The sequence below is a fragment of the Hyperolius riggenbachi genome, chromosome 4 (assembly GCF_040937935.1).
Source record: "Hyperolius riggenbachi isolate aHypRig1 chromosome 4, aHypRig1.pri, whole genome shotgun sequence".
NCBI lineage: Eukaryota > Metazoa > Chordata > Amphibia > Anura > Hyperoliidae > Hyperolius > Hyperolius riggenbachi.
Genome location: NC_090649.1, coordinates 372,322,597 through 372,333,556, shown reverse-complemented (window position 1 = coordinate 372,333,556; position 10,960 = coordinate 372,322,597). Strand labels below are relative to the sequence as shown.

At 42.2% G+C, this 10,960-nt stretch overlaps 1 protein-coding gene across 3 annotated transcripts in view; it reads right to left on the bottom strand.

Annotated features, from left to right (window-relative positions):
• Positions 1-242: 242 nt before the first annotated feature.
• The window catches only part of SOD2 (superoxide dismutase 2), a 144,210-nt gene continuing 133,492 nt past the window's right edge, over positions 243-10,960 (bottom strand). For all 3 annotated transcript variants that reach the window (XM_068232035.1, XM_068232036.1, XM_068232034.1), the window contains exons 3-5: positions 10,553-10,669; positions 3,087-3,266; positions 243-613 (exon numbers count right to left, since the gene is read on the bottom strand). In XM_068232035.1, coding sequence (XP_068088136.1) covers positions 468-613; positions 3,087-3,266; positions 10,553-10,669 — 443 coding nt within the window. In that variant the 3' untranslated portion in view covers positions 243-467. The remainder of the gene's footprint in view (positions 614-3,086; positions 3,267-10,552; positions 10,670-10,960) is intronic.

Genomic DNA, 10,960 nt, shown 5'->3' with positions numbered 1-10,960 from the left:
GTCTGTACCTAGCCGGGAATATAGTAACATATTCCTTACAAGGTACAGACAAAACAAAAGCTGTAACTTTACCATGCCTAATAATTTAATTCTTTCAGGCAGAAAAACAAAACAAATAAAACAGCCTGGCTATTACCAGGTTTTGCACTGTACATACACATCTCGTCACATGTGTTAAGGACACAGAATGACTTAAAACCACTGATGTGAACAATCAGATATAAAATTGGAGAAACAGCCCGTGAAGATTTTTTTTTCAGTTTTATTAAAGGTATCATATATAATAACAGAAATTATTAAACAACAACTTCACACATTTCAAGTTTAATTACAGTGCTTCCTGCGATGATACAAATTCTGACGTGTTTGTTTTGTGTGATATATTAGCAAAATGAATAGTAAGCCGAAAAGCAACTAATTACATCAGGTTTTAAGTATGTTTTGAAGACAGGACAATGCACACCACTTCATTTTTTACAAGCCTGATATCTTTCAGATACATTCTGCCAGTTGATAACATTCCAGATTGCTTTTAGGTAGTCTGGTCTAACATTTTTATACTGCAGATAGTACGCATGCTCCCATACATCAATTCCCAAAAGAGGAAGAAGACCTGCAGGACAAAAAAGAAGAGACAAAATCACAAATCATCATCAGTTTTCAGGGAACTGAGAGTAGAGTGGACAACAATGTACTGATTTACATAATATGGGCAGTACAATTATAGTTGTTAAAAATCAATAACTCTACAAAAACGTATGACAAAAATCCGTTGATAACAAAAAATGAAAGACTAAAACTTGAAAGAAACCATACACAGTAAAATACCTTGGCCCAAATGTAATTAATTTTTTTCCTGAGCTTTCTCCTAAGTGATATTTCCATACTTTATCAATAAAATGCATTTTAAAACGAACAACAAGCAAGAAAATAATTTTGATGGTACTTTTTCACATACTTTTTGGTACTTTCTCAATTGCAAAGTGCTGAAAAGTTATTTTAAAAATAAGTTGAAAAATTATCTCCTAGGAGAAAAACTCATGAGAAAAAGTTAATTGCATACGGGCCCATCAGTCTTAAAGGATTTCCGTGCTGAAAAAATAAATGTAACTTTGCTTACCTGGGGCTTCTTCCAGCCCCTAGAAGTCCTTTGTGTCCTTTGCTGCAGCTCTGGTTTTCTCATGGGTCCCACTGGCAGCCTATGAAGGATCGGTGACCCATCACAGTACGCTCCCAGTGGGCGCATTTTCACCTGGGGCATGTGCACAAGATAACAACCCAAGGGCAGGCCCGGCCCTAGACTTTTTGCCGCCTGAGGCAAACTTTGAATAAATCGCCCATCCCCCCCCCCCCCCCAAGCCGTGAATGTAAGGGGCCGCCGAGCTGGAGGGGATAGCGGGCAGGAAGGGGGTATTGACCTCACCTGGGTCCCCCGTCCTCCGCTCCCCTCCAGCTTTAAAAAGTTAAGTTGCCGCAGCTATTGTAAGAGGCACGGGCGGGGATCACTCACCTTTTCCACGTTCCAACGTGCGCTCCACTGATGTCACTTTCTGTAGCGCCATCCACTTACAATACAGTGGGAGGCGTAGCAGGAAGTGACGTCAGTGGAACGCACGCTGGAACGCGGAAAAGGTGAGTGATCCCCCCCGTGCCTCTTACAATAGTGGCGACAACTTAACTCTTCAAAGCTGGAGGGGAGCGGAGGATGGGGGACCCAGGTGAAGGAGGGGGGGGTCCAACCCCCCCTCCCCGCCGCTAGGCCCAATACCCCCTTCCTGCCCGCTATCCCCTCCAGCTCGGGCGGCCCCCCCACACCCACGGACGGGCAGGTGCCGCCCCCCAAGAAGTGCCGCCTGAGGCAAAAAAGTTTCACCCCGCCTCATGGGCAGGCCGGCCCTGCCCAAGGGGGTCAGCAATCCTTGAGAGGCTGCCAGCAGGACCCAGGAGAAGACTGGAGCAGTAGCGAGGGACACAAATGACTTCTAAGAGCTGGAAGAAACCCCAGGTAAGTAAAACTACATTTTTTCACCTTGGAAACCAATTAAAGTGAACACGAGGTGAAACTAAACTGATGAGATAAACAATTATAATTATCCTCCAACTCCTAAACATGATTTTACACATCCCATGGTTTTCTTTTCTATTTAAAGTAGACTTGAACTCTTGCACAGGACAGAAGGAAAACAGAGAAATGCAACCTGTATGTATTTAGAAAGTTTAGCCTGTCTAATTCTCCCTCATCTGTGACTAATCACAAGTTGTAATTTTATCTCTCCCCTGCATCACCTGACTACCACGGCAGATAAGGTCATTTGAACGCACAGGATGTTAGCAGTATGCCTGCTTCTATGAAAGCAGGAAGTAGAAACATTGCAGATTTATTGTAGGATTTGTATCAGCTATAAAAAAAAAGATTTTTTCTTTAAAAGGTTATTATGACAGGACATACTGAGCATTCACAGCATAGCATTTCTGGGTCAAAGGGCACCGATCAGGAACTAAGGAAAGGCAGTCAAAGCGGGCAAACCAAGGAAGATTCCGGGCAACGGGAGGTGCGGTAAGCCTACCCACACACACAGCATTTTTTGAAATTTAAAATCAGGGCTAAGGTATCCTTTAAAATATTTAAACAGGTTTATTTTGGACAATCGTCGTTGCAAGAAATAACTGTAAAAATACTGAGCAAAAAAATAAATAAATACACTAAAAGTGTATTCTCCTATATGTATAAATATACCGTTTAATTTGGAAGAAAATGCATACCCATTTTGTTAAGCATACACAACGAACCTTGTGGACATAAGGTGGCAAATATACAGCCAAGTACATCAACAGGTTTCGAGGGTGCGGATACCTGGAGAATTAGCTTTTATAAAACTGTGGGGCCTGTTAATAGAACTGTGCAAAGTACAATTTATATTTTCTTTAAGTTTGCTGTCCAATTTGCAACCAAATTTATAAAGGAGGACAAAATAGAAAAGTATTAGATAAATTAGAGAAAAGATATTTCCAATAAAATAAAGAAAAAAAAGTGGCGAGTCAACGACAAATATCAGAAGCCCCTCTGAAACTGTATTTGGCCTCACCTGTAGTTCCTTGCAAAGGATCCTGGTTAACACAGGTTGCGATTTGTAAGCGATTAAATTCTTTGTTGTAGCCAAGCCAGCCCCATCCTGATCCCTGCACTGCCACTGACAATGTGGCAAGTTTCTCTTTAAACTTCTCAAAGGAGCCAAAGTCCCGTTTTATTGCTTCCAGAAGTTCTCCTAATCAGCACAAAAATGCATTTAGAAGAACAAAAAAAAAAAAAGAATACACAGATATAAAATCTAGTTTTGCTTTGCTTATTCAGTCTAGAATTCTATGTCAAATGTTAAGCAGTGATCCAGCACACTTTCTACAAGACCAGTCTTTTATTAAGGGCCAGTTTTCACCAGAAGACTACACAGTGAATAGTTTCTGGAGTTTAAACATCATGTACTAATAGGACAAGAACATAAGTAAATTGCTTAACATGGTTTTTAGTAATGATTTACGGTGGGTATAGAAAGGGAATCACTCCTTACAAAATATTCACATTGGTGGAAATTTTTTATAAAAATGTATGAATGCACCCAGTGTTTGTGCCTTGTGGAACAACCTTTTGCATTAATTACAGCCTTGTTTGAATACTTCTCTACTTCCTTTGAATATCTATACAATCTATCAATATTACCTACTGTTCTCTTTAAAACTATTCAAGCTCAATCAGATTGGATGGTGACCATTGGTGAACTATAATTGTTAAATAATTCCAGAGATTTTATTCAGTAAGAAGTCTAGGCTCCAACTAGGCCACCACAAGGGTACTCTCCTTTTTCAGCCATCGTGTGTGTCAGGAATAGAGATGAGGCGAACGGTTCCCGAACCGTTCGCCGGCGAACATCTCTTATTCCCTGGGCCTCTTACTACTTCCGGGTCGCAATGACCCGAAGTAGTACGCCTGCGCTGCCCGGCGGAGCGCGTCCTAGATCGCTCTCCTGTTGCCGGGCCCTTTCTGCGCATGTGCGTGAAGTCATGAACGATGTCACGCTCATGCGCAGAGTGTGCCCGGCAACAGGAGCGCGATCTAGGACGAGCTCCGCTGAGCAGCGCAGGCGTACTACTCCGGGTCATTGTGACCCGGAAGTAGTAAGAGGCCCAGAAGGGTTCGCCAGGCGAACGGTTCGGCCCATCACTAGTCAGGAATATTGCAGCTAGTTATGAGGTTAAGGATAATAACAGAACATATTTCTGTCCTTTTTCTGTCTACTGGGTAAAACCTCAGATGTGTATTGTGCTTGGGAGTAATTGGTCACCTGGCCAGAGTAAACTGAAGGATAATGTAAGTCTGCATGTAAATGTACATTACCTCTGCCCTCATTGTCCAGCAGGGGAAACAGTGTCTACTGCTAATTAGCTGCCAATTGAGGAAGAATAGGCTGGTCGGCATGGCTTTTGAACTCGGAAGTCAGCCATTGTCCCATTATACAAAGCCTCACTTCACAATCTTTTGATGTATAGACTTTTACCTGGGGAACTTGGACTAAGGAAGTCTTTTGTTGTGTGTGTGCTATAATACACTGTTCACATATGGATGTTAGATCTCTGGAAATTGAATTATGTCTGAGATTTAATTAAACTAGTTCCCCTGTCCAAACGGGCTTGCAGCCTCAAGGCAAATATTCCATTATAAAAACCAGGGGACAGATACCTAAAATCAGTCTACTCCTGACGGTAGCTGGAGCTGGACTCCCGGTCTAAGCTAAGTTGGCTCCTGATCCAATCAGTACGGTGTCCGACCACAGAACCCAAGTCCAAGATTCGTCTATCTTGATCCCTGTTATTTTGGTAAGCAAATCGCTTGTGTGTATCTTTGTAAACTCTTAATTTTGTAACTTTTTATTTAGTTTTTTTGTAATCTTTTGTATATATTCTGTTCTGCATTGTTCCACTTTTTTCCCTGGAATATTAAATTATTATTTAATAAGCTTGACTTCTGCTGTACTAAACTAACACTCATAGCCTAGAGGAGACTGCAGTGTAGCTGTGTATAAGTCCATGCCTAATTGTATGCTTGAGCAACACTACCATATGAAATTGTAATTGCATTGTGTGTATGGGGCAATTCTGCGCTCAACAGTCGAGTGGGAAGTCTAACAGTATCGTTCGGAACGACTGTTAGTGGTTTTGCTTCACTACCGTGTAAGATTGCAACTGTGTGTGTGTGCGTGGCGTTCTCGTATTCGGCCTAAGCACAAAGCTGACCCAAATACGAAAACGCAGATTGCGTATTGAGCACTCGACAGCTGAGTGAACGTGTCTAGCAAACCGCTAGTGGTGGCAGTAAGGAGCTTTTTAGGGGCCACAGCCTTGTTTGGAGCTTGAATAAGGCTGTCCCCCGCTTGATCTGGTCAAACCCGCAGTCGGGAACCGTATACGCAGGCGTGCCGTGGTTCCTGACAGTGTGGTCGATTTTCGAGCACTAGGGCAACCCATATTTTAGTGGCTCAGGGTTGGACTGGAAAGAACCCAAGGCTACCCTTTGTGTTCTGCCAGCTATAGAGGAGGAAGAAACATAGGAGGACTAAACCATCAATGCCACAGTACTCTTGCAGCCCGTTAAGCAAGATTTCATGATCAACTGTATCAAAAGCTGTATCAGCAGAGAGATCAAGCAGTATCAGGATGGAACCTTCACCTTTGGCCATAAGAAGGTCTTTCTGTAACTCTGGGTGCATCAAGTCCTACCCCATAGAGCTATATTAATACATGCCATGCACTGATGAGGATCAACCAATCCAAAACAGTCTGTATGCATGTTGGATTAGTTTTAGCTGGATTAGCAGCTCTGTAATATGAACAAGCTGACACATTGCATTCCTGCGGGTCTGGAGGTGTGTTTAACTTTCAGGGACAAAGAGATGATCTGCATATTCAGCAGTGCACTGTGGGGCACCTCAAAGCTCACTCTAACCTGAAAAATTGCAAATATCTTTTGTTTTAACAACTTGAAGACTGTAGGCTTACACCCCGCCAGTGACCAGGCTATTTTTTACAATTCAGGCTACTGCAGCTTTAAGGGCACGCTGCAGGGCCAGTACAACTCAGCACAAAAGTGATAAACACTAAGCCCCCCCCCCCCCCCCCCCCCCCGTTTTCTGCCCAACAACAGAGCTTTCTGTTGGTGGGCTCTGATCATTGCTGCCGTATTTTTTTTGTGTTTTTATTTTTATAAAGTTACGTAAACTCAAACTTAACCGCTATCATCAAAGCAACAAGGCCAGCCCACTTATTGCCAAGATAATTCAAAACAGCGAAAATCAACAAACTCACTCACCCTGTCTCAAACAAATCCTTATCAAACCCTCAAGAAATAGCTGATGCCTTCAGTCACTACTACCATGCTCTTTACAATCTTAAAAATGAAACATCCACCCCCCAACCCATCTCTGATTAATAACTTTTTATCTAAACTTAATCTACCGACTATCTCGGAAGATCAAAAATCCACTCTCAATGCAGAAATCAGTCTCAGAGGTCCTAAACACCATCCTAACACCATCCTACAATCCAAACCCAATAAAGCCCCTGGGCCCGATGGCTTGCCAAATGAATGTTAAAAGTCATTTGCTCCAATATTATCTCCTAAACTGGCCTCTCTGTTCAACTCCTTCATTACAACATGCAAAATTCCCGCAGAATATACGAAAGCTATTATAACAGTGATCCCCAAACAGGGGAAAGACCAGACCAGCCCCTCCAACTTCTGACCCATCTCACTTTTGAACTGCGATTTGAAATTGTATGCAAAAATACTAGCTAACAGGCTATTTAAATGTTCTACCTTGCATCACGTCATTAGATCAAGTAGGTTTTACCAAGAGCCACCAAACCGCTAAGGGGGCCAGAAGAATCATTAATATACTTCACTCGGTGGGCTCGGGTCGGAGGCCTTCTCTGCTTCTAGCTTTGGACGTGGAGAAGGCCTTCGATAAGAGTCCACTGGGGATTCCTGAGTGAGGTCTTGGGCAAATTTGGAATCCTAGGTCATTTCCATCAAGCAGTTATGGCCCTTTATAAAACTCCAGCAGCTTCAGTGAATGTTTCTGGCTTCCTCTCTAAACAATTTCCTATATCCAACGGCACTAGACAGGGCTGTGCCTTATCCCCCCTAATTTTAATTCTAATTATGGAAACCCTGGCAGAAGCCATTCGCTCTAACCCCAACATTAAAGGAGTTACAATTGGAACACTATCCCCATAGACAAGCCTCTTTGCAGACGATGTGCTGCTAACTGTCACGGACCCTCTCATCTCGCTCCAACACATCTCAGACACTAACAGAATTTTCTAAGGTTTCACTATAAAGTTAACAAATCTAAATCGTCCCTATTAGGTATTAACATATCCAAAACACTGAAGGATGAAATCTCTCAAAAATTCCCCTTCACATGGGCCAAAAACAGCATTTCCTATTTGGGCATACAAATCCCATCTTCCACCCACAGACTTTACGAGGCCAACTTCCCACCTTTACTAAAAAAGATCCAAGAGGAGTTGACTCGACTAACTCCCTTTAAATTCTCAATCTCTGGGAAAATAGCAGCCTATAAAATGGCAATATTCCCAAAGATTTTATATCACTTCCGGACCCTACCCATTGCTACTCCTCCTCCTTTCTTTAAGAATTTAAACAAAGTAATAAACCAATTTTCATGGAAAAAGAAGAAAAAAAAAAAAACACAGGTTCTATTTTCAAACCCTGACAGCTAGTCCACTGGAAGGTGGTTTTGGGCTACCTAATCCCTTACTATATTACCATGCTTCCATACTAGACATGTCTCAATTCTGGTGGCGGAATGCTCCTGAAAAATATTGGGTTTACCTAGAAAAATCCCTTATCAAAGGAGATCGCTCAGATTTACTCCACCTTACTTGGGCAGACCTCACCTCCCACATAGACCCATCCTACCATCCACCTGACTCTCACATCGTGGGACTATCTCAAAAAACAGTCAATCAAAAACCAAATTATGGTTAACACCCACCTTCCGCTTTCTGCAATAAACCTAGTCATCTCCAACTTAAACCTAAATAAGTGGTTCCGTTTGGGAATTTCAGAGCTAGACGACATATGGTCTGGTATGCAACGCAAACCCTTTGAAGCTCACTGCAACCTGAATTATCGCAAATTCTTTCTGTTTTAAGAAAGCAAACTTTTGGTTTTCTTAGCATTTTAGTAAGGGGGCTTTTAGGACCATTGTAGCCCCTTACACACTCCAATGAGTTCTGGTTCACCATGAGCTTGCTGGTTAGTCTGTACCTCTGGGTGTTACAAGCCCTACTCCATAGAGCCAAATTAATCCATGCCATGCACTGATGAGGATCAAACAATTCGAAACAGTCTGTATGCATGTTGGATTATTATGGCTCTGTACAAATTAACAAGCTGACACATCATTGCATTCCAGCAGTTCTGGAGGTGTGTTTAGCTTCTAAGGGTAACAATGGTTAATTTGCATATATTCAGCATTGATGCACTGGGAGACATCTCAAGCTCACTCTAACCTGAATTATCGCAAATTCTTTCTGTTTTAGGATAGCAAACTTTTGAATTTCTAAAGTGAAAATACAAACTCTCAAATAGGGAATACTACACATAATTACAACGTAAGCATTTTCTGAGCTCCTATAACCCCACCCCCATCTCTATTCCTCAAGTAATATGGGACTTAATATCTAAACCAAAATCTACCCCTAAGGGAGGCATAACTTTTTGGTATAAGCTTATCAATAACTCGCTCCCCACACCTTTTCTAAAATTCTTAAAAACTGGGAACATGATATTCAGACACTTCTACCTCCTTCTGACAAAAGCCTTTCTGTATGTAAAAAAAAATTCTCCAAATGTGCCACCCATAGTGAGACCTCCAAGAAGGTCTTCTATAAATGGTACCTCACTCCACGAATCTTAGCTAAGTTTTCCCACCAACAATCCCCAACTTGCTGGAGAGGCTGTCATCACACGGGTACAAGCCTACACATTCTATGGGAATGTCCCAAGATAACCCCATACTGGTCTCTTATCTTTAAAATCATCTCTGCAATAAACTAAACAACACATTTCTCCTTTTCCTCTGCTGGCCCTTTTCCTCTTAAATATAGAACAATTCCCCCCTCAACAGAGACTAGCGATCACTCACTTGATATGTGCGGCCAGACATCTTCTGGTGTCAAACTGGAACCAGATTGATGCTCCATCTCTATCTTTGGTGTTTAACTTAGCTGATCATAACCTCAAAATGGAGTACTTTATAAAGTCCCGTAACAACCAAAACACATGGCAGCATGACTGGTCTTTTGACTGGTATACCTTATTATCAGTAAGCACTTAATTTAGTTTAATCTCACCCAACACTCTCATTAGAGACCTTACCTCCAGTGTAGACTTATTCCGCCCCCCCCCCCCCCCTCCCTAGTCCGTACCCCACCCACCCTCCTGTCCTGCCTTCTGATCTAGCAGATCCCAGTTTGGGGGCAAATCCAGATCTACCTGTTTATATACAGGCTTGATATTCGGATCCCTACCCCCTCCTCGCTTCAATTTATCCTCATATGATATCCACCATCCTCTAAAATCCTATCAGTAAAGCTTGCCTACTCCATCTGGACAAGAGTGAAGGAGAATTACAATCTTACTTTTAAAAGTTAACTCTTGTCTAACACTTAATCCAGTTTATTTTTTTTAATGTTCCCTGGATGTTAACCAAGGTTCATAGTTGAATTAGACGGTTGTTACTTGTTGTTTTATGTTTATTTCTATTAAAATGAAGAAAAAAAACATTGACACAAAAAAAAAAAAATGTACATTTTTTTTTTATTTTTTTATTTTCCCACCCTCCCCCTGCCAGCCAATGACAGCGATCAGCTGTAATAGGCATCAGCCTATGAGAGCCGATCACTCTTGTGCCTCTCCAGGGGACAGCCAAGTGACACGGCTGTCCCCAGTACAGCGCTTCCATAGATCGCAGCGCTGTACAATGTAAATAGATGGCGGTTTCGCCATCTAACAGTCTCCCAATGTAGCGATCGCCGATGGGAGACTGATGACGGAGCGGAGTTCCGTCATTCAAGCAGGGATGCATGCGCATCGGCGCAATCTCCTGCAAACCGCGCCCCCAGGACTTGCCGCCAATTGGCGTTACGCGGTCCTGGGGGAGCAACCGCGTTCACGCGGTTGCTCCCCCAACTTGTGTTTATATAGGAAAAAGTAATCCAACTGGCCACATTAGGGCTAGTGAATCGTGGCCACCCATCCACTGCTTTAAAAAAAAAAAAAAAAGTCATGATGAAACAGCCAGTAGCACTGTGCAACACTCAGCACTATTAGCGTTAAAAGGCTTCAAGTGTTTTTAAGCTTAGGGCGGCATTGTAGACAAGGACATTGTACGCTTCAAACAATATGGAATTCTGTATTTACACCTCTCTTGATGCACTAACATCACAAAACACTACAAATACTGACACTAACCTTGAGGTTCTCCACCACCATTCGGAGAAAGGTTTGTCCAAAATATTGTGTGATTTATATGGCCACCTCCATTAAATTTAAGAGCAGGCTGGAGAGAAATCTGAGTGGTTACATCTCCTGTGAAGAGAAAACAATTGAGGTGTAAATATAATATTTCTCTTGTGAAACTGGACATTTTTTAACCATAAAAATATGGTCCATTTTTTTCAATAAAATAATATTAGAACGGCATATGAGATAGAGTCATCACTGTGACATATGAACGCCTGAGTTAAAGCAGACATAAAATACTCCATAAGGGCTGGTGTACACCAAAGTGCTCCTGACCGCTTCTTGAAAAGGGCTTGGCTACTGTAACCCTATGAGGGTGTTCCCACAACAGCATTGTGATTTTTTTTTTAAAATCGC